Raw genomic sequence first — 24433 nt, forward strand, 5'->3', positions numbered from 1 at the left:
ACCAACTGTAATCTTCTTTGGATGATGATTTTTCCAAACAGTTTCCCATTTTAAATGTTTGGTTTTCTTTGAATCATTCTCTGCTCGACGATTTTCTTCCTCCCATCCAACTCTTAAAGTTATTAATCCTTCGCTGCATATCTGTTTTGTGGAAGCCAGTCCTCATTTCTTTGCATAAATCTCCAGGTTTTATAAATAAGCCTCAATAATCTGTTTTAATGCACAGATGAGCTGTATGTCAACATTACCTCCAATTCTCTTTGTAAAGTAGGGCTCTGCTAAGGTAAGTATGTTTTGCCCTGCCCCATCTGGTACAAGCTACTCAGCCCCCGGGATCAAACTCAGATTCGTCATGCTGCTTTTGATTTATGATGAATTTCTAATAATTCTTCAGACAAAATCATTAATATCTCTCTCAGTTTCAATGTAAGCAAGTTTGTTGAAAAACCACAAGGTACATTTTTGTTTACTGCATCATGGCCAAGCATGGATCTGAAGCTCTGTGCGCACAGTGTACCAAAGTGTGCTTTCAGCTTACTTATCATTTTTCCTTGGAGAAAGTGAATGATATACTTCCAAGTTCATGTATGCCTGACTTTTGGTATGAAATTTGAATGCCTTAGGATGTATGTAATAAACCACATGATAGTTAAATGAGATGAATGGCTGCGATGGCCATGGTTTCAGACTTTGTAAAACAATGATTACTTATCTCAATGATAAACTGGCAAGAGAAAACAGAAAAATGTTGATAGAACTATCATGGCTGCTTTTTCATTTCATTTTTCATATTTGATTCATTGCTGCTGTTAGCTATTCAATTGAAAGTACTAATCAATCAGAAAGAACTTCAGAATTAATGAGAGAATAGAAAATCCAGTACAATGCCATGATTCTAGCACAATCCTAACCCTACCTCAGCAATGGAACACTACGGACTGCCTTTTGCCCTACCATGGACTTGTCTCTGATTGTGTCTTTGTTCTTTTGCATGAAGGTCTTGTTTTTGCACAGTCTTTTTGTTCTGTCTCTCTTCACTGTCTGTACCAAAGTTTCTGCGATGCTGCTGCAAGCAAGTTTTTCATTGTATTTGTGCCTCACCATACATTCACATGACAATAACCTCAACTTGACCTGTGAGCACATTTACCTTCTCTTTTCTTGCTGCCTATCCTGCCCCTTAGTCCTAGCCCATTTGGTCATTTTCAGATCTCTTTCTCCGTCCTTCCAACCACTCTCAGACCCAGAATGCCTCCCTACTCCTCCCTCCAACCACCACAAGTCCATCCTCTTCCTTCAGGAAAGGGACATATAAAAACAATTGAATTGGGGTATAGTGGAACAGGTGTCACTAGGAACTGGAATTGCAACCAGCACTGCAAGAGATGCACAGCAGGACAGAAATCCCAAAATCAGTGTCACAAAGCTTCTTTTAAGCTTCGAATAGCAATAGATGGTAATAGAATAACAAATACATTTTCTTTTTAAAAACTTTGTCAAAAGCGGACTCTACTCAAGACTTGGTGAAACAGCTTTTATTTTGTTGAAAGCATCCATTTCCTTTGAAATCTTTCTGATATTCTGTAACATTATACAAATGGTAATATTGATCTTCAGCTATTCTTGCTGCAGCTTGAGAAAAAGTGTACTTTTGTATGTTCAAAGATTCATTGTTATATATAATCTCCATTCACTGTGAAGCACTTAGAATAACATTGTTGGAGCTAGTGGCTGTAAAAACTTTAGTTTTTGTTATATTCACGTTTCCCTAATTTTGTAGTATTTGCTTGCAACTTAGAATTGCCTTTAAACCATCCACCTTTTCTTTGCCCATCTGTTTTCCAGTGCTGTGAGGGAAGCACACAATCTGCTCATAGGAACTTGAAAAATGCTGGTGGAACAGTCTTGTGTTCTGAGCTGGAGCATGAGAATTCGGCTCATAGTTTAATCTAAGCCAAGTCCAGATATGAAGAATGGCAATCCAAATCACTTACTAGAAAACACTTGGACTCTACCCAAACTCAAAGGCAACATCTTCCACAAAAAGACAATATGTTCAAGAAGTTGAAATTAATTGATATAGAAAAAGTTCTAAGATTTTTTCAAAAATTAAACTTAATTACTTTTCATTGGTCATAACCTTTCAAGAATAACTTGTAAAGTCACAGCTCATTCATGGGATAGGAGCATTGGTTCATTGACTATTTCATTTGGCTTGTTTAGAGGCATTTCTGAACAACTTCTGGATTTCTGCTTTTATCTGTGCAATTGTGTACTCCAAAATTTGTCATTGGATTTCCTTGAATATGTTGGAAATTTCAGTTATTATTCCAAGTTTTGGTCACAACTTTTCACTGATAGGTGATGACAAACTATATATAAAGGCACCCTCACCATACCATTCATTCTTGTTTTACTTCCCATACCCAAAGAGGTTCTCATTTCTGTAGGTAGTAAATTATCTCAGAGATTATTGATATTTACTATTTTTGTTTTCCTTCGTATCCTTAATTTTCCCTTCTTTCTGCCCTCCTGTCCTCCCTACTTTCCTTCTATCCTCCATTCCTCCTTTTCTTCCTTCCTCCCTTTCTCCTTAAACTCCCCTCTTCCTCAGTTCCTTCCTCCTCCCCCTTTTCTTTGCTCACATCCTTGACTCTCATTGATTAAGAAGATAGAAGTCGGTCTTTTTGTTCATCAAGGTCCCAGGTGGCCTGTTGACCTTGGCGCCCCTTTCCCAGCTTTCACTACCAGCAATGAGAAATCCTATTGTCAGTAAAGACCAGCATTTGTACACAGGTCTCCAGCTGTATAGTCCAATTCTATACAGTAGTAGCTCATGAACTCTGCACAAATAAACTTTTTCATCCTATCACTTACAAATGGAAAATGTAATACTGAGTCAGATTATTTACTTTAATATATTTGGTCAAAATAGATGATGGTTTACCCTGATTGACTTTTAAAATTGGAAGGTATTTTGGTGTTGCAGGTAAACTGCTGAGTTTAATAAAAAAAAAGTCTGAATGCTAAATGGGTGAAGGCTTTTGAAAATTGAGGCTTTTTAATGAAAAACATAATTTGATTTTCACTAGCTTCAACCACGGCAGCCTCATTAAAAACATATTACCCAAGAGCAGTAGAAACTGGTTGTATAATTATACTAATTATTAATTTCTGAATCTGAAGCTATTGAATTAAGATAATTTTAGTTTGCATTTCATTTACTGAATTTAGTCTCTTGAATTGGGTATAGTCATTCACAACGCATTGAGTTTATGGCTCACAGGCAATGTGTGTGATTATGAATTGTAATCTTGATCACTGTTTATTCTGTTTCAGATTGCCTTAATGTAATGAGAAAAATTAAAATAAATGATCGTATTTGCAGCCAATAACATACTAATTGAACCTGAAAAGCTTGGATTATTTACCAATGAGGATACAAATTTAGCATCCCTAATCTTGTTATAAAATGACTTTCTATCCATGTATATCAGTATGGGTTCTTTGCCTGAGGTTCTAATTGATCCAGTCATTGAGGTCTACCCTAAGGTCAGAAGGTTACAAGGCTTTGCAGAGGCCAGCAATTAGCACATTGTCACTTGTGGTTATTTACATTGGCAGCATCTTGTAAGCAAGTATTTGACTGACAGGTCAACAGGTCAATGGGTCTTATCTGAACCTGTGACCTATTGGGATAGCAAGGATAACTCAAACAGCTTGCAGCATTAATAAGACACATTTTAATTTGTTACTGATTAAAGCACTACCCTTGAAAAACAGGTGTTTTAAGCATGTCATTCTAGAAGAGGACAATTAAAAAAATATATACTGTTACCCAGCAAGAGTGGACTTCAGATATCTCGATGGGGAAACGATCACCACAAACAGAATAAGTTTTCCTTGTACAAAGTTCTGTTTTGGAAATGGCAAGCTGCAGGAAGTTAAAGAGTATTACTTCTACGATCAAGGCAAATTACTGAAATCTGCAAGTTATTTTACATTTTATCACATGTTGTTTATGTTGGGAGAAGAGAGGATGGGCTGAGAGAGTGAAGAGAGCCTGTTAGAATAAAATTAGCACAGCATCAGTTGGAAGAAGGGAACGGGAAGAAAAAATCTTCAACCTATTCAATGTTTACTGACAGCAGCTAAATCAAGTGCATACAAGTATATAAATGAGGAGTAGGAACAAGAGTGGGTCACTCCGCTCCTTGAGCCAACCCCACCATTCAATAAGACCAGAATCAGGTTTATCACCACTGACGTATTCACAAAATTTGTTGTTTTGCAGCAGCAGTACAACCGTATCAGCCATGGTATGTACTAGTTGATATGGTTGTAGCATCACTGATATGGTTGTGATGTTACAACCATATCAGCCAGTACATAACCATGGCTGATGTGGTTGTAACATCAACTCTGCATAACCTTCACTCCCTTGCTTATCAATATCTAACCCTGCCTTAAAAATATTTTGTCTTTGTTTCCACTGCCCAGTTCCAAAGGCTCACTGCTGCATGAGAGAAAAGATTTTGCCTCAATTCTGTCTTAAATGGATGACTCTTTCACAAAACTGGAAAATAGCTGACTCATACTTTCTCATTGGATGTTGTCTGACAGTTGGCTTGCAAGGACTTTTTTTATATATGATGGTAAATCACATAGAAAGTCAGTCATAATGAGCATATTTAACTCCCATGCTTTACAAAAGTAAGATCCTTAATGAAGTTTGTTCTAATTCACCACAATAATGTAGATCAGTCTTTGAAGGGCATCTCCTACTGCAGGTGTGGCATTTCAATTTGCGGCATCAACTATCATGGAGCTTTTCCAAATGAGATTGTCGTTTTTATACTGTGGGTTCAAGCAAACTAGAAATTATGTTGATTGCCAAAACCTATCAAATAAGTAAGATATTCATCACATCAGCTTGGACTGGATCTGAGCCCAACTTCCATTAGTAAGGAGCCTGTGTGCATTACGGATCTATCGAGCCAGAACTTGCTACCAACAATGATATCCCTGCACCTGAGAGAGTGGTAAGAACACACTTAGCGTTTGTGAATCTACCATCATCAACTTGTGTCACCGAGTTGTACACCATTGAAATAGGCTCTTTGCCCCACCACATCTACACTGACCATTGTGCCTACCTATACTGTACTTAATCCCACTTGCCTGCATTAATTCCATACTCCTCTATCATTCAAGTACCGGTCACTTTCAGGGAACTATGTATTTGTACCACAAGGTACCTCTGTTCAACAACACTCCCCAGGGTCCTGCTATTCACTGTGTATGTCCTGCCCTGCTTTAGCTTCCCAAAGTGCATCACTTCACACTTGTCTGAGTTAAATTCCATCTGCCATTCCATTGCCCTCTTTCGCAGTTGATTTATATACTGTTGTAACCTTAGACAACCTACTTCACTGTCTATGATACCACCAATTTTGGTGTCATCTGCAAACTTACTAAGCATGCCACCTACCTTCTCATCTAAATCTTTAACATATACAGCAAACAACAGTGGACCCAGCATCGATCCCTGCGGCACACCCTTGATCGCCGGCCTACAATCTGAAAAACAACCCCCTACTAGCGTTCTCTGTCTCCTACCACCAAGTCAATCTTGTATCCAATTTGCTATCTCATCGTGATCTCATATATTCTTACCTTCTGGACCACCCTTCCATGCATGACCTTGTCAAAGGAACATGCTGGTCCTGAACTCTTTGTACCTCACTTTTAAAAGGCTCCCACATGCCTGTAAATGGCCTCTCCCAATCAACTTTTAAGCGTTACTAAGGCACCCCAACACTCTGTGACGTGGAGTCCAATTGGTAGCAGAACCTTACACAATGTAACGTCACATGGAGGACCAGAGAGGGCCCCGCCCACAAAACAGGTAAAAACAAATTTAGCTTGAATCCCAATCCCAGCCTTAGCTGGCTAACAAAGTGTAGAATGTGGAACTATATAGAATTATTATGGAAGTCGCTTGACCTTCAGAAATTTTTAAAAATTATTACCTTGTTTTTATGCATTTTAGCTTTTTAAAAAAAATCAAGGGGAATATTAAAGAGTGAAAAACATTAAAGTAAACTCAATTAATTCAAGATATGTGAATTAACTATTACTGAGCTCATTATAGCTGTTCCTGCCCATTCAAATGAAGGGAGTGGCTTTTCCTGTGTCAGGTCTAATCTGAACAAGATCAGCGACAGATTCCCTAATTTAAAGTGCTGGAGAATTGTTCTCAGTTCACACTCTCCTGCTGCCATCAGGGCATCGTCAGGAAATTACCAGTAAAGAGTAGCCAACAACACGAAGGCTTTGGTGAAGTGTCAGTATTTCCCTGTATGATCTAGCCCATCTTTCCTACATATGTTATTTCAAAGTATTTACAGCATAGAACCATGCTGTGTGGCCTAGCAATTCTGTGTTGATGTCGGTGCTCCACATTACCACTACCTGTTGCTCCTCAGCTGAAGACATTAAGATGTCCTCTCATTCTTTCCCATAAGAATCTGGCTCTTCGATGCATCTTTACTGTTGCCTCACCACTCCTTGCGGTGGTGGCTTCCACATTTCTAACATCGCCTGGCTCAGGACATTTCTCCGCAATTTCCTAATGGACTTATTGTGACTTTCTTATATTTGCCTACTGACATATTCACATTGCTTAGTTTCTGATTCAGCATAACAGATTTAAATCAACACTTTTGTACTTAATTAACATTTTTCCCCCCAGTGGGTAGTGAATCTTTGGCTTTCTCTACACACTGGGGCGGTGGAGAATGAGTCTCTGAGTATATTCAAGACAGAGATAGATAGATGTTTAGATATTAAATGAAGTTGGGGTTGTGGGGAAATGGGATATGGCACTGAGGTAAAAGATCAGCTACAATCTTACTGAATGGTGGAGCAGGCACAAGCAACCAAATGGCCACCTACTGCTTCTATTTGTTTTAAATGTTTTCCTTGGAACTGATATTTAGAGGAATAACTTTTTTTTAAAAATACCTATCATTTTTAGACTCTGTCTCAACTACCCTCTCTCCTGGCTTGATGAAGTGATGTGATGTTCTTCTCTGTAATATGATATGATCCTCATGAAACAAATTTGTAGAGAGAAGGCAGGGGAGGGAGAAAGAGGATGTTTGCCTGCAGTCCCATCTGGGACAGGATGACCCATATTTAGAAGGAAATGTAGTTGATCCACACGATATTAATCCAGGACACCACTTTCTATCATGGTTTTCCCAACCAGCGACCTGACTCACAAGCATGGAGTCCTGAGCTGGATAATAGAGGGATGATTGCCCCAAAGTCGCCCCACAGAATAAGGGCACAGGATTTTGTAGTCAATGGAAAGTATCCTAATAAGGCTCCAACAAACACACATACATGCATGCACATGGTCCTGCCTACAACCTTATGTTTGAGATACAGTGTGTTGGCAGTCTGTGTTCCTAATGTCAGCCTGGAATATCATGGTCCTTTTACATGGAATACTGAAAATAACTGTTTTTACAACTGCAAAAAGATAGCTGCATTTGTCAGCTATATTGTGTGTACAATTTTCGTTTCAGACTTTACCTGTTCATTTCAACCTAGTTTTAATGTTTGAAAAATTAACCTCAAGAAAATTCCTTGGAAGTTTATTTAGCAATAAAACTAAATTGCAGAACATTAGAAAATGGATACCTATCTCTTGATTAATTGAGGTCATATTTCAGTGAGAATAATTAAGCAATTAACTTAAATGTGCAGAGAATATTTTCCCTCAGTCATAATTAATTTTCCTTTCTACATATACTTTGAATAGAAAATTGTGTTGTATTTTGAAAAAGAAAAGGGAGGAATAAATAATCTTTGGTAAGTATTAGCACAGTTTTCATTGCTGAAGTATTTGGATGTGAATCCTTTTGTAGCTCCATCCAGACTATTGAACAGAGGTAGCTGCTGTATCAGAATGGCTTCTTTGCATGAGGTTTTCCACAACATGCACAATAGTTAAATGTCATATATGTATACAAGCACAGAGGCAGAGCTTCATTGTGCAATGTATGTGCCAAATGTGGGATGTATTAATAAACGTACATTAAACCTTAATTCTGAAATTCTGTCAATGGAACCAAATTTCATAAACTGAATGGAATATGTTACAACATTATGTGTTTATTGTGTACATCAGAAGACTAATTTCTAATCTGCAGCTTTTAATATAAACCTTTTTGATGCATTTGCTATTTTAAAGTGTCTTGTTCTTCAGGATAGAGCTTGGCATATTACTAATAGTCGTATTTATCTTCTTAGATTGGAGATGAGATATTTTGTGCGGGTCAGATTGGTTTGGTTCCATGCACCATGCAGCTTATCAAAGGAGGTGTCAAGCCTGAAGCTGCACTTTCTCTAAGCCATGTCCAGAAAATTCTTGAAGCAATGAAAAGTGGAACAAAATTAAGCAATATCTTGCTGGCAAACTGTTATGTCACAGACAAGAAATATATCTCTGTTGCTCAAAATGTCTGGCAAAAGGCAATAAAGGGACACATAGAGGAGGTAAGAATTGGTGTTCCTGTGATTCTTCCACTTACAAAGTAATAAACTAAAGTGATTCAAAATATAATTTAAATTTTCACTTGCACTTAATGTTATTAAAACAAGTCAAATGCACAAAGTCTAAATCCACAAATACTTAATTTACTTTGAAAGTTCTTTATTTATCACAGATGGAAAAAAATGTTTAGCAGTTATTTTCAGATGCACATAATGCAGAATACTGTTTTCGGAAAAAGAGGTAAATGAGTAAGAGATTGAAATCTTTAATGCATGAAAAATTATTTGGATTTTGCTGTGATTTGATAACTTTAATACAGTTCTTAAAGGCTTCTGACTGTGGAACTGCGGTATTCTGGGTCCATAAGGAAAATTGTTTAGAAAAGAAAAAATAATATTTTGTGGACTACATTTGAAATCACATGAATCTAATGAATATTAAGACTTTTTGTTTTAGATGCTCATATGAAATTAGCATTTTTTTTTCAGATTGCTTCCTGATCTTCCCACCTTGTTTGTGTGGTTATTCTGTTCTTTATAGTTTTCTACCTCTGAAAGGCCACGAAGAAGCTAGGATTTTTCACAATGGCAGGTTATTAATGACTGATTTGTGGGACTGGATGTCTTTATTTCTTCCCCCTCCCCAATATAATATCTAATGCTTCCACACCATGTTAATGTGCAGTTAAATCTAAGGTCTATTATTTTTCCTGTCTGATACCGACTGAGTTTAAAATACATTCAAAGCTGAGAACCTAGCTTAAATCCTGAGCACTAAAGCCTAATGTTCTACAACTAATGTGATGCCTTGGGGCAATTTTAAAGGTTTCTTTCATTTTAAGCTGTGACTCCAAGTCACATCTCATCTGCTAAAGTGGAAGTTAAGTTCTAATATTGATCTATGCCAGCAGACCATTGAAAATTATCAACACCACATTTGCTCAGGTTTCAGTGTGAGACAAGTTCCTCAGGGTATAACATTTAGTCTTGGTATGTTAGATACTGGAAATGAAACAAGAAAGAATTAGTTCTTTCTTACACCTTCATTTAAGCACAAATATTAGATCTGTTCTTTAAAAAAAATTCTTCAGTGCGTAATACAGGATAAATTGAGAAACCATTCCTCATTATGGTTCAGTTTTGTTTATATCCAATTGAGATGGGTTCTTGGTTTCAGTACCTGTTTAATGTCCTTTCATTGACATTTTTCTTATGTCATAGAAGGAGACCATCTGCATATTAAGTCTATGCTGGTTTTCACAGAAATCCCATCAATCTACATTTATTTCCTTGATATTTCATTCTCTCACATGCCCCTTAACTCCTCTCTAATTCTTTTACTACCCATCAACACAAGGAATAATTTATACTTGCCAATTAACCTACCAACCAGTCCTTAGTTAGGATATGGGCAGAAAATGGAGCACCCAGGGAAATGCACACTTTCACAGCAAGAATATGTAGACTCCACACAGACAGAACCAGAGGCCAGGGTTGAACTTGGGTTGCTGGAGCTGTGTATTTCAAGATCAAATAAATTAGGGACATTTAAGAGATTCTTAGATAGACACATGAATGATAGAGAAATGGGGGGCTATATGGGAGGGAAGATCTTAGAGCAGGATAAAATGTCGGCACAACATCGTGGGCCGAAGGGCCTGTACTGTGCTGTAATGTTCCATGTTCAGGAACCCTAAACTCAAATGAAGAATTAGCTTTGCCTTCGTCCACTAAAACCCAAAAGAGCAACAATTAATTTTTGAGATTAGTAATGTGGACAGATGGTAGATAATGCATGCTATAAAAAGGATGTGGTATCCTTTAAATTCATTCAAAATTCATGTGGCTCCTTATCACAATAAGTGAGGACACCCCTTCAAAACTGCTTTCAGTCTGCACTCCTTCTCTTCAGCACCAATTACAGTTCTACTCTCTCAGCAACGGCAAAAGATAAATATTGCTCCACTAATTTTCATGACTGTGTTGGCTGCAGGTTTCATGTCTCACACTAGTATTTTACTTGCTGACTTATTCCACACCCTGACTTCCATGCATGTGCTCCCGTAGAAGTTTTCCACTCAATGCTTTTCTACACTTCAGATTTGGTTTGCAGATGCAGAATGACTACAGAGCAGACTCCTGAAGTTTGGAAAAACAAGAGTCTGTTGGCCACAAAGGTGCAGCAAAGAATCAGAAGATTGCTGGTGCTGTGTGCCCCAAAATGAATGAAGGAATTAGGAAGGCATTTGGAGCCATGTTCAGTGCAAAACTCTATGAGTGCATTTAATCTGAGCACAATTAATCTGAGTTTACTACATATTTGGAGAGGTTAATTTATGCTGACTGTTTCAAACCATTGAAATAAGGTGTACAACTTCATATTACATGTCCAAAAGTGGAGATTAGGAATTGGAAGACACATAGAAACTTGTGCTAAATTGATGCTCCCCATAGAGCCTTTCCATTTTCTTTCAGAGCACTGAGGAAGAGATTCTGTATTGCATACAGCATGAAAAAAGTTGTGAATGACACGCATGGTGGTCCTCTGTAATATTGCGGATATCAGGATGGATGAGGGAGTGGATTCCTCACCTCACTGATTTCATGATGGCAGAGTGGACATGGCAAGGAGTGGAGTAATTGGAAAAGGCCATCCCACCCCACTTCCACAATAGAAAACTGAGGGCATTAACTGCAAATTGCAGAAACATTTAGAAATTGGAAAAGAATCACTCGTGAAAATCATCTCCAAAGTGGCCAGGGTGGGGACTGTCCTTTTAATCAACATCTGTGTAGGTTTTCATTTTTATGAGGTCTACTTTTCTGGTTGGGGCACATCCAGTTTCTTCATAACAATCGCATGCTTTTGTGTTACAGCTACAATGCCAAGCCTGCACAGCACAGTGATTGATGTCACCCCAGGGGCCTTCTTGTGAAGGCACATCATGCATAAGGAAGCACATATTATATTTTACATTATTTGCGCTTAGTAGTGCCAATTGCATTCAGCAATCAAATTTACACCTCCATTCAGTCGCATCATGCACTTGAAAAGTTATAGGCTGATGGTTGCTTTCACTTGACCATTGGAGTACACAAGCAATAAAAACAAGATTGCTCATTTCAGGTTGTTCCAAATTGTGAATTAGTTTTGAGATGTCCTGCAAGAGTCCCCACCAGCAACTCTGCACCTCTGACCTGTATGATGACAATCTATGTTTGCACTCTAGTTAGTTTGAATGGGAAATCCCCAGATGCTAAAGATTTCGACTTTCACTGTTGCATTGCAATCAGTTTGGAGAGATCCTTGTTTACTGATCAACTTGAGCAATGCAGCAAGCTGAAAGCTACTTCACTGCAATGTGGGAGTTGATGTAAGTTCACCTTAGAAAGATGAGTACTTTATGATATTCTATAATTACTAAAAACACAGTTGAATCAGGCATTTTCCAATTGCACTAAAACATGAAGTTACTTGAGTGATAATTGACCTTTCAGCTAATTAGGATGCACTTGCACTTTAAAGACTCAATCATTATTACCCAATTAACAATACTTTTCAAAATCAATAAATCTCAAACAAATGTAATCAATTCTAATCCTTCTGCAATACACAGCTCAATGATTAATGCCACTGTCATCACTTCCAGAAAGTTGCTTGGAAACTGAAATGCAACAACACACAACTGGGGACCTAAACACATTTACATTGCACCAAAAGTGCATTGCAATTTCTTTCAAAGCCACTTATGTGATCAGATAACTTTTTTATTTTGCTGTCATCAAATAGGCACAGAATAGTTTATAGTTTGTCTACCTTTATCATTTCATACTTTAGAATTTTTACAGGTGACCTAACTCTTCTGGATAATTAAAATTGCCGTGGACCAGATAAAAAAAAGTAAATTGTTCTTCCCTGCTGTATTATCGAAATAATACCTCTCCATATTTTGTAATTCAGCTTGTTAGCTTTCAATAATTTGGTCAGACAAAATGAAAAATCTCCCATAGAAATGAAGAGTGGCTTGTGTATTTATGCAAAACTTCACTCGCCCCAGAAGGTGATTGAACCTATGAAGTGTTTCCAATAATTTGATACCAATTCACTTCTAAAAGATTATTGGTTTTGGTTTATTATTGTCACTTGTACCAAGGTACAGTGAAAAACTTGTCTTGCATACTGTTTGTACAGATCAATTCATTACACAGTGCATTGAGGTAGTACAGGGTAAAAGCAATAACAGAAAACAGTAAAGTGTCACAGCTGCAGGGAAGTGCATTGCAGGTAGACGGTAAGATGCAAGGTCAAACAAGTCCATATCATCGTATAAAGGAACCGTTCGATAGTCTTATCACCATGGGATAGAAGCTGTCCTTGAGCCTGGTGATATGTGCCCTCACGCTCCTGTATCTTCTGCCTGATGGGAGAGGAGAGAAGAGAGAATGACCCGGGTGGGTGGGGTCTTTGATTATGCTGGCTGCTTCACCAAGGCAGCGAGAAATATAGACAGAGTCCATGGAGGGGAGGCTGGTTCCCGTGATGTGCTGGGCTGTGTCCATAACTCTCTGCAGTTTCTTACTGTCCTGAACCGAGCAGTTGCCATACCAAGCCGTGATGCATCCAGATAGGGTGCTTTCTATGGTGCATCAATAAAAAATTGGTGAGTGTCAAGGGGGACGTGCCAAATTTCTTTAGCCTCCTGAGGAAGTAGAGGTGCTGGTGAGCTTTCTTGGCCATGGTGTCTATATGGTTGGACCAGGACAGACTATTGGTGATGTTCACTCCAAGGTACTTGAAGCTCTCAACCCTCTCGACCTCAGCCCCATTGATGTAGACAGATGCATGTACACCTGCCCTTTTCCTGAAGTCAATGACCAACTCTTTTGTTTTGCTGATATTGAGGGAAAGGTTATTGTCATGACATCATGTCACTGAGCTCTGTATCTCCTTCCTGTACTCCGACTTATCATCATTTGAGATACGGCCTGCTGCGGTGGTATCATCTGCAAACTTGTAGATGGAGTTAGAGCAGAATCTGGCCACACAGTCATGAGTATGAAGGGAGTAGAGTAGAGGGCTGAGGACGTAGCCTTGTGGGGCACTAGTGTTGAGAATGATCATGCTGGAGGTGTTGCTGCCAATCGTCACTGATTGCGGTCTGTTGGTCAGAAAGTCAAGGATCCAGTTACAGAGGGAGGTGTTGAGTCCCAGGTCATGATCATGACAGCATGTTGGGACTGAAGATAGACCTCTATTCCAAAGACCATGTCCCAATACTACATCCAGACGATAATATCTTTAAAATATTTTGTTAGCACACAATAGTGAAATGTACACAGTGGCCAGTATGCCACGAGGATCGAAACTTCTCAACTGAAATTTTACCCATCCTAGTTTAATCAGTTCTAGAAAATGCATCCAAAACAAGTCATTGCAGTGAAACCAATTGTTGTTCAAAAGAGATATTTAAAAAGTTTGTAAATGATATACATTGTTGTTTGGTTTTGTTTTATTTATTTGTTCGTGGAAATGAATGTCACTGGTAATGCTAACATTTGTTATCTGCACATAATTGTCCCTGAACTGAGGAAGTAGTTTAGAGTCAACCACACAGGTGGATGTGGAGTTATATATTGTCTAGAACAGGTAAGGGTCAAAAATTCCCTTGCCTTTTGAGCTCAATTTTCTACAAAGGATGTTTTGAGCTGCCATTAAGGTCTTCCCAGGTTACAAATGACCCGACTTAGGAAAGTCTGGCTTTACGCAAATTCTCCCATACATGTTTAAAGCAGTTTTCAAGCGAGTAATAATGACAATAATATGTTTCATGGTATTCATCATTGCATACAGTGTATATTCCATTAGTTTAATTACGGGAAACATTTGTGTGATTATTCAATGAAATGGAAGAATTGTAGCAAGTGTATGTAGAACGATACTATATGGGTAGCTATAGAAAGTGGACGTTTCTGACATGGAGAAATCAGCATTCAGATGGTTCTCAGGAACAGAACCCTTATGTAATCTGGGGTCAACCTGTAGTTTGCAGAGCTTTCTGCATTCAGGTGTGGTGCTCGGTAAGAGATGAGCTGAATAGAATTAATCTTATTCCCGAAGTTAACACCACCCTGTCAGCTGAATATCAATGGCATAGAAATCAATCATTAGAAAGAGACATGATTCCAATGTGTAGACTGAAGTGAGGATATTATAGAAAGATGTAAATGTGATTTAATTTTAAATTTGTGAAGTGGGATTTAATGTTACAACCATAAATCTAAGCTATCAAAAAATTTGTAATTGTTGCTTTTCTGTGCAGGCTAATTTTCTGTGTTAATTGAAAGGGCAATTGAGAATCTGTGTACTTCCCCAAGTAGTTTCAGACTCATGTATGGAATTTCTCTTGGGTTTATTTTATGCCAATTATCTTCTGTAATTGCTCTTCTAGAAAAATATTCCATGAGCGCACATCAGGGTTTGCTTCACATTTGAGTTATTTTTTAGTGGTTTCTATGAATGTCTGATGTAAAATTAGAGCCACTATGTAGAAATAATGGAATGTAGAAATGGGAACATTGTTATATGGCATCCAATATGATGACAAATGTGAACAACTGTGCTTTAAGTGCCTTCTCACAGTCAGTGATATCAGTGGCTGCTACAAGTTCTCCATTTACATCAACATTTAGTAGTTCTCTCCATTTAAAAATATTCTACTTTTTTATTCTTCCTACCACAATGTTCAACTTCACGTTTTCCCACATTATACTCTCATCTGCTGTCTTTTTGTCTCGTTGCTTAACATTTTATGGACTCTTTGCATCCTACTCATGGCTCACTTTCCCACCTGGCATTGGATCAGCAGAACACCTGAATATGTTATTAATTTAAGTTGCGTGTACCTGAGGGCCCTTGACTAAACCCTATGACATTCTGTTAATCTACCAACCTGAAAATGACCCTTGTATTCCAACTCCCTGTTTTTTTTCCTCCTTTAACCATTTCTCTACCCATGCAAAACTGTTAACCCAACCTGAGTGTTAAAACAACAGTTATGCAAAATTATCTCATTTACCTTCTGGAAGTCCAAATATGCTATTTTCACTGCTACCCATTTATTTACCACAAAGTTGCATCCTCAAAATTTCTGTTAGATTTGTCAAAATCTAATGGTTCTATTACATTTCCTGACATAAAACAGTGTTGACTTTGTCTGATCGTACTGTCGTGTTCCAAGGGCCCTGTTATGATCTTTTTAATAATGGACCCAATATTTCCTAACAACAGATGTTGGGTTAGTTGACCAGATTCTTGAGAAAAGAGGCTCATCCTTTTTGGTTTTGTTACTTGTACCTTCTCAATTCTGGTTTCATTATTGTAAATTTTGTTTATCTTTCAGTGGTGCTAATATATCCTCCTTCTGATGTGCTCTAGGTTCCCATGTGTGGTCTTGGAATTCTATACAAGCTTAATACAACTCGTCTGCTTTTCAATTCTTTCATTTGAGAAATGAAGCTCATTGTTCTGTTTATACGCCCTATAACTTCGTGAAGTTACATGCATACCTCTAATGACTTGTGAATTTGTATCAATGCACCTTTTGGCTCTGCCCATTTAGACTCTACATTTTTTTTTGTTAATTAAGGGATACAAGTTGCTGAAACATTAAGTAGATATTTTTAGATTGAAGACTTGAGTTTTATGCACTATCAAATAATGTTGATAATTTTTTTTCTGAAGGTAATACTTATCCAATGCAATTAATTAAAATTGTATTTTGCAAATAACAATGGAGCACAGGATAACCTTGTGTTCTTATTTATGAATCACAAAAAGTTAGCAGGTAGGTGCAGCAAGTAGTTAGGAAGGCACGTAACATATTGGTTTTTAGTGCAAGAGGGTTGGTGTTTAGAAATAGAGAAGTATTTCCATTGTACAGGATGCTGGTGAGACCACACCTGGAGGACCATGTACAGTTTTAGTCCCCTTACTATGAAGTGTGTTTATTTCAGTGCAAGGAGTATTAGAGTCTGGATCAGTGCATGGAACTATGATGTTGTGGCTATCACAGAGACATGGTTGCGAGAAAGACAGCACTGGCAGCTCAGCGTTCCAGGATTTCGATGTTTCAGACATGATAGAGAGGGAGGTAAAAGAGAGTGAGCAGTTACATTACTAATCAGGAAGAATACTACAGCTGCATTCAGAGAGAATATACTAGAGGGCTCATCCACTGAGGCAATATGGATTGAGCTCAAAAATAGGAAAGGTCTAATGGGATTATACAATAGGCCTCCCAAGATTCAGCACACAAAGATCTAAAAGCAACAGATTTGTTGCAGTGGGTGATTTTAACACTCCCAATCTTGACTGGGACTTCCTGAGTGCTGGAGGCTAAGACAGAGCAGAATTTATTAGGTGCATCCAAGAGGGTTCTTGAAACAGCATGTGGATAGTTCAACTAGAGGATGGGGGTGATACTGGCCGTTGTACATTTGAAATGAGCCTGGTGAGGTGACCAACATTTCAGTCATAACTTCTTAGGTTTCAAGATAGTTATGAAGAGGGATAAGTCTGGACCTTGTGGGAAAGTATTAAATTGGGGCAGGGCAAATTACAGCATAATTACACAGGAGATTGGGAGAGTGAATTGGAGCAGCTGTTATTAGGCAAGTCCGCATCTGACATGTTGGAGTCTTTTAAGGACCAACTAATCAGAGTTCAGGACGGGCATGTTAAAGTTATGAGGAAGGACAAAGATGGTAAGGTAAGGGAATCTTAGATGATAGAGATTGTAAATTTAGTCAAAAAGGAAAAGGAAGCGTATGTAAGGTTTAGGTAACTGAAATCCGATAGTGTCTTTGGGGATTATAAAGAAAGCCAGAAAGAAATCAAGCAAAGAATTAGGAGGACCACAAGGGGACATGAAATGTCCCTGGCAATTAGGATCAAAGAGAATCCCAATGCATTTTTTACATGCATTAAAAACAAGAGGGTGACTAGGGAGAGGATAGGACTGGTCAGGGATAAAGGAGAGTATTAAATGAGTACTGTGCATCAGTATTCACTTAAGAGAAGGACATGGAGGATAGTGAGAGCAGTTTGGTGTATTCTAATATGCTTGGGCATTTTGAGATCAAGAAGAAAATGGAGTTGGCTCTCTTGAAGAGCATTAAGGTGGATAAATCCCCAGGGCCTGATGGGATCTATCCTAGGTTATTGGGAGAGGTAAGAGAGGAGATTGCTCAGGCTTTGACGAAGTATCCTCTCTAGCCACAGACCAAGTCCTGGAGGACTGGAAAGTAGACAATGTTGTTCCTTTGTTTGAAAAGGAAAATAGGGATAATCTAGGAAATTATAGGCCACGAGCCTCACATCAATGGTAGGGAAGGTATTGGAAAAGATTCTTTGGGATAGTATTTACCCGCATTTGGAAAAGCATGGGCTAATTAGGGGCAGTCATCGTGGCTTTAAGTGGTGCAGGTCATGTCCTACTAACATGATTGAGTTTTTCATGGAAGTGACGAAGGTGATTGATGAGGGTAGGGCAGTGGATGTTGTCTACGTGGTCTTTAATGAGGCATTTGACAGGCCTCCTCACAGTAGATTGAGTAGGACTGTTAAGATTCAGTGGATCCATGGTAAATTGGTAGTTTGGATTCAGAATTGGCTTGCCCATTAAAGGCAGAGGGTAATGGTGAAAGGGTGTTATTCTGGCTGCAGGTCTGTGGCCAGTGGTGTTCCTCAGGGATCAGTACTGGGACCTCTGTTATTTGTAATATGTATAAATGACTTGGATAAAAATGTAGATGGGTTGGTTAATAAGTTTGCAGATGACACAAAAATTGGTTGAGTTGCAAACAGTGAAGAAGGTTGTCAAAGGATACAGCTGAATGTAGATCAGTTACAGTTATGGGCAGAGAAATGGCAGATGGAGTTTAATATAGGCTAGTGTGGGGTGTTGCACTTTTGGAGGTCAAATGTAAGGGGAAAGTCCAGGGGAAAATCCTAACTCTTAACAGCATTGATGTATAGAGGGATCTTGGGGTCCAAGTCCATACATCCATGAAAGTGGCCATGCAAGTAGGTAGGGTGTTAAAGAAGGCATATGGCATGCTTGCCTTCATTGGTTGGGGCAGAGAGTATAAGTCAGGAGGTCATGTTGCAGTTGTGTAAAACTTTGGGTAGGCTGCATTTTGAGTGTTGCATGCAGTTCCGGTTGCCCCCTTACAGGAAGGATATGGAGGTTTTGGAGAGGGTGCAGGAGAGGTTTACCAGGATGCTGCCTGGATTAGAGGGTATTAGCTATAATGAGAGGTTGTACAAAGTCGGATTGTTTTCTCTGGAACATCAGAGGCTGAAGGGAGACCTGATAGAAGTTTATAAAATTGAGGTGCATAGATAGGGTAGACAGTCAGAATCTTTTCCACAGGATAGAAATGTTGAATACCAGAGGGCATAGCTTGAGAGGGGAAAGTTTAAAGGGATGTGCAGGGAAAGTTTTTTTTACGCAGAGTGGTAGATGCTTGGAATGCCCTGCCAGGAGTGGTAGTGGAAGCAAATATGATAGTGGCATCCCAGAGGCTTTTAGGTAGGCACATGAATATGCAGGGAATGGAGGGATATGGATCATGTGCAGGCAGAAGGGATTTTAGTTTAATTTGGTGGCATGGGCCAAAGGGCCTATTCCTATGCTGTACTTTCCTTTGTTAAATAAGAACATAGAATATGTTAGCATTGGAGACCGTCCAGAAGAGACTCACTAGGCTACTTCCTAGGATGATAAGGTTGTCCTATCATGAACAGCTAAAAAAAATATGTATTCTTTGGAGTTTTAAAGAATAAGGAGCAATTTTATTGAAACAGATGAGATCTTAAAGAAGACTGACAGGGTGGATGTTGAACTGTTCCCACCACCAGAAGAGTCTCAAATGAGGCAACATGGTTACAAGCTGAGGAGACGGTCATTAAAAACTGAAGTGCAGAGGAATTTCTTTTTGCAAAGGTTGGTAAATCACTGGAATTCTTTGCCCCGAAGCATTGTTGAGACCAGATGACCGGAGGTATTTAAAGAGGAGGTAGATAAATTTTTGAAAGATGCGGGAATTGGGGACCATGTGGAACTGTCACAGAAGACTAGATAAGACCTGGGGCAGATCAGCCATGATCATATTGAATGGCTGGTGAGTTTGAGAGGCCAGGTGACCTATTCCTGCTCCTATTTTCTTGTGCTCTTCCCTCTTTCGTGGGTCCAGATCTCCCTGGACTTGGCCCTGTACACCCGCACTTCCCTGTGCCAGATGTGGACAGCCATTCTTGCTGACCTTCCACACCCCTGAATCATGTGGTGAGGTCTGAATGCTCACCGGCTCATGGGCAACATAGTGCAGAAGCCCAAACCTTGAAATACCCCTGACAGTGCTTCATGAAAGGTAAAGCTGGGGTTGCAGCTCTGTCTCCTGTCAATGCTGTCATGCACATCAGCAGTTTTTAAAAGTTGCTGACATTTAAAACCTATTAAAATTAAAGTTATTGTTTAAGAAAAGGATTAAAGTATTTTTAAAAAGTAGAAGTTAACTAAAACACATAAAAACATTGAAATAATTAAAAATATGAAGTAAGGCACGATAGTGAAAAAATCCCTCTGCCACCAAATCTACATAGTGGCTGTCCCAGATCCCAAAACAGGTCTGACCTGGCCAGGGATCTGAGAGGCGAATTCCTAGGTCTGCTGCTGGGGAATCCGAGCAAGTCTGGGCCCTGCCCCTGCATCCCATATGGAGACCAGCGACGATGTCCAGTGATAGATTCAGTACCCTGAATCTGTCTGTCAGTCAGTCCTGCCTCACAGCCCATCCTTGTAAGTGTGTGAACTACGTCAATTTGAATGGCTGAACCCTTCAGCTAGATTCAGCCCAATGTTAGATTGATTGCATAAGTGAAGGTGCAACAAAAAATTAGCTATCAGCCATTCTTCTGAATTCATAACCATTGTGCAGGGATGTTTTGTTGCAGTACAAACAGAATTATGCAACCAATTGAAACAGAAACAAACTACTGGTTCTCTGATGAGCCAGCCACTAATGATGCAAAATTACTTTCCTCTCTGTTTTGCTCCCAATTCATGGGTAAGTTTCCTTCCAGGTTATTTATTTAGGCAGTGCAATAACAGGTTATTGAAACCCAAGATGTGGCTGTGTGCCTTGCAAATGTAATCTTAGGGAAAAAATGTTGTTGATACTTTCTTTTTTACATTAAAAATCTATTTAAGTTATTAGGTGATGTTGCTGGAAGTACCTGTCTTTAGTTGACATGAATTGATATTATAACACTGTTTATGTGGGGGTTTATTCTGTTATATCACAACTAGTTTTGAGATACTAAAATTCTTGGCTCTCAAAAATTGTTATAAACGGTAGTATATAAAATGTATAAATGATCAAGGTTACATTTCACTGGATATCACTTCATGTAAGCATTACAACAGGGTACAATCTCTGTCCATCTGAAGTATCACCTGATTGATGCTTCTTAGACTTCTGCCTAAAGATGCTTGCCAAATTCACCACTGTTGTTGGTTACCTTACCTTTCAGTAAGGTATCCGAAAATACATAAATGAAGGTGATTAGCCTTCATATGTCATTACAGAGCTATCACTGATACTGTGATGCCACTGAAGGCTCTGGCAGCCATTCCATGGGACATCTGATCCAGTTTTTTCCTGTCTCCTATGCTTACTGTAGGTTAATGTGTCCTCCAGTTGCAACTAGTCACTAAAACTTCAATGAAAACTACCAGAAAAAGCCCACAGAAACTGAGAGCTACCTAGAAGAGAAATGCACTTAAGGCATAAACCTAACTAACATTAAATTAGGCCTTAGCCCATGGTGTATTTATAGAGAAGTTTTCAAGAAATGATAATAGCCCTGCCTGGATCTATAGCTTTTCGAGCAATTACATGAGTTCATTTAAAAAAAAACTGCCAATTAGCCACTGCTGTGTTGTGGTGAGCATGAGCACGCTAGATTTAAATTTTGTCTTTTTTTAAACATTTTTGTCCTTGCTGACGTAGCTTCTCTGGTCATTTTCATTTCCAAATGTCTTTTTGTAATCTATGTGAAGTGCAAACAGTGAATTCAAAAGGCTAAAGCTACTTGGCTTTTATCTGCTGGGCTGTATATTTGATTTCCCTGGGGTTCAGATTAAACCAAAGTTTTATATTCTTTTGAAGTAGTTGTAATGAAAATATTTAGTAGAGGTCAAATACAGAACTCTTGCACTCCTTCCCTCATTGTGCATTTGAAATGTTTAAAGATGAGTCTTGAATAAGATGAAGTTAGCACATCTAAACATGTCATGAAATGTTGCATTCAGAAATCCCCACAACAAACAATAATAATTTTCAAGAAAATGCATTATGATTCTCACTTTGTTATCATCAGTTTTGAGGGCTGTAGGGAACTGGCACAGAAGAGGATATGAGGCCTGGAGCAGATCAGCCATGATCAACTTGAATGGCAGGGCAGGCTTGAGGAGCTGAATGGTCTATTCTTGCTCCTATTTTCTTATGTTCTTATGCATTGCTGGATGGTCCTTTTTTTTTTGATTTGAGAATAATGTATCTGTTTGTCCTAATTCTTTCTTGACTCACCTGCAGAATGGACACAAGCACTATCACATTTCCAAGGACAAATTTGGGGAGGCAGTGTTATGATTGATTGTAGACAACCCAGTGATCCTACTGAATTTAATAGTGTTAGGCATCAGGTAGGGAATTGAGAGGAGGAAGGAGAGATTGGAAAGGCTTGGAGAGTTGTTGGGCATGGTGGAAATCAGAATGATCTTGGGGAGATGGGTTATTGGATTGGGATCTTTAGTGAGGCTGAGGAGGGATGGATTTGCAGAGATAGAAGACTTGAAAAGATTGAGTGAGAAGATTAGGGATCAGATGGCTGGGGTCAGGTGGGCATGATTGGATCACATGGTGATTACCCAATGATGGGAGATGCTCAGCCAATCATAGGGTTGTAAACCAGGGAAAAGACTCGCACCCTCCGCTGCACAGAAGCAGTGTTGTAAAGCCACTTGCTTGTGGATCTGACGCTTCTCACTGCCGTCCAGCCATTCCAGGAAACAAGTCCATCAGTATGAATTACAAAACACAGCTAGAATTTGATGCAGAAGGCCTCATCTAAATATTTCAGTGAGGTTCCTGACTGTGGAAACCAGGATAGCTCCCACCCCTTGACCCATCTTTATTGCCATGTGAATTGGCAGGCTGGGGTTCACCATTTTTCCAAATTTTAACATAAGCCCTTCCCCATCTCACTTATGAAGATTGCCCAAAGTAATTGTGAGTGATTGTTCAGCATGTGATTGAGATCTTGGCCAAATTAATAACCTTATCAATCAAAAAGCTATTTATAAATGATCTTTCCAAGCAGCAGATTTCCAATCCAGATGAAGGAGGTGAAAGCCAGTCATTTCTATCAGCTGAAATTATAAACAAGAAATAGAACAATACAGCACAATACAGGCCCTTCGGCCCACCATGTTGTGCCAAATGCTGGACAGGAAATGTCAGAAATTAAACATATTAACAGAGGAGTGGAGAGAATGCATAGGAATGTCAGTGATCAGGTGGAAACCAAGGGAAACAGAGTGTCAGGAGTGGTGGTGGTGTCAGCTGAGAAAGGATGGTGAAGGTTTGTTAATAATCCTCTTGGAGGAGATATAAATAGAAGGAGATGAATAAAAACAATAGAAAAGAAAAAAGCAACACTGAAACCATTAAGTTCACATTGATGAAGTAGCTAAGTAAAAATAATAAGGACTTACCTTTTCCTTCCTAATCTGCAGGCTAGGGAACCCTATTGGAAGGACATTCGAATGGAGACTCTGATCCTATGCCAGGTGTGGCTGGCATGGGATTGGAGAGGCAAATTCCCCAGTGTAGTCCCGGGACTGCCAGCATGGTTGGATGCTGCTGTCATGTGGTGATGGTGCTCACTGACAAATGTGACAGCATCTGTCACTCAGCAAAATTATACTTACAGCAGGTCCGGGCAAATCTGGAATTTAGTGAGCCTGAATCCTTTTCATAAAACGGCCAGAATGTAAGACAATCTAGCTAAGATCCAATACAAATTACCTACTTTTCAGTTCTGATCTTTAGAAATAAATCCTGACAGCTATTTTGCTTTTTTTTTTGATTTTATTCATGTGTAACAAGTTTCAATATTCTGTGCACCCAGAAAAACTCACTCCTCTATGTATTCAGATGTGTATTTTCCAAAAAGTGAGCCTCCTTATTTTGTTACTACATGTACTAAATTCATTAATTCCTTTGCAATTTGTTTGCCATTGATATGTCATTTCTCTAATAAATATTAGTTATCTTAGACAAGCCAGTATTTTTAAAAAGTATTAATACCTTTTTAATATATTCTCATAACTGCAAAGCATCTCCATGGAAATGCAACTACCTATTATAGTGTAGCTGTATTGGCACAATTTATGCATCAGCTCATATCAGAACAAATTGCTGGAAATACTCAGCAGGCTGTATAGTGTCTGTGGAGAGAGAAACAAGAGTTAATGTTTGAGCCTACAGTTTGACTGGAAGATGTTAAAGGATTTACAGTTCCCAATCAAATAAGTAATTAGGTAGGTAGGAAATTTTGAAAAAAAATTATAATGTGATGAAAGACCAGAGTAATTACAAGACAAAAAGGTTGTTGTTGGAATTGAGAGTACAGAACTTGTTTTTGACAATAGGATGTATGTGTAATTTGGGTTTTTCTGCATTAAGATATCAGTAAATTATATTTATCTTTTATTTTAAACCGATTTTTTCTCAATCTGTT

The 24433-nt window shown here is 38.8% G+C and overlaps 1 protein-coding gene across 2 annotated transcripts in view; it reads left to right on the forward strand.

Annotated features, from left to right (window-relative positions):
• The window catches only part of dph6 (diphthamine biosynthesis 6), a 212506-nt gene that overhangs the window by 136777 nt on the left and 51296 nt on the right, over nt 1–24433 (forward strand). The window contains exon 13 of one of the 2 annotated variants that reach the window (XM_052025476.1): nt 8323–8568. The exons of the other annotated variant lie outside the window; for it this stretch is intronic. Within the exon in view, the coding sequence (XP_051881436.1) occupies nt 8323–8568 (246 nt within the window). The remainder of the gene's footprint in view (nt 1–8322; nt 8569–24433) is intronic. 2 annotated transcript variants of the gene reach the window in all.

The sequence above is a fragment of the Pristis pectinata genome, chromosome 1 (genome assembly GCF_009764475.1).
Source record: "Pristis pectinata isolate sPriPec2 chromosome 1, sPriPec2.1.pri, whole genome shotgun sequence".
Taxonomy (NCBI): Eukaryota; Metazoa; Chordata; class Chondrichthyes; order Rhinopristiformes; family Pristidae; genus Pristis; species Pristis pectinata.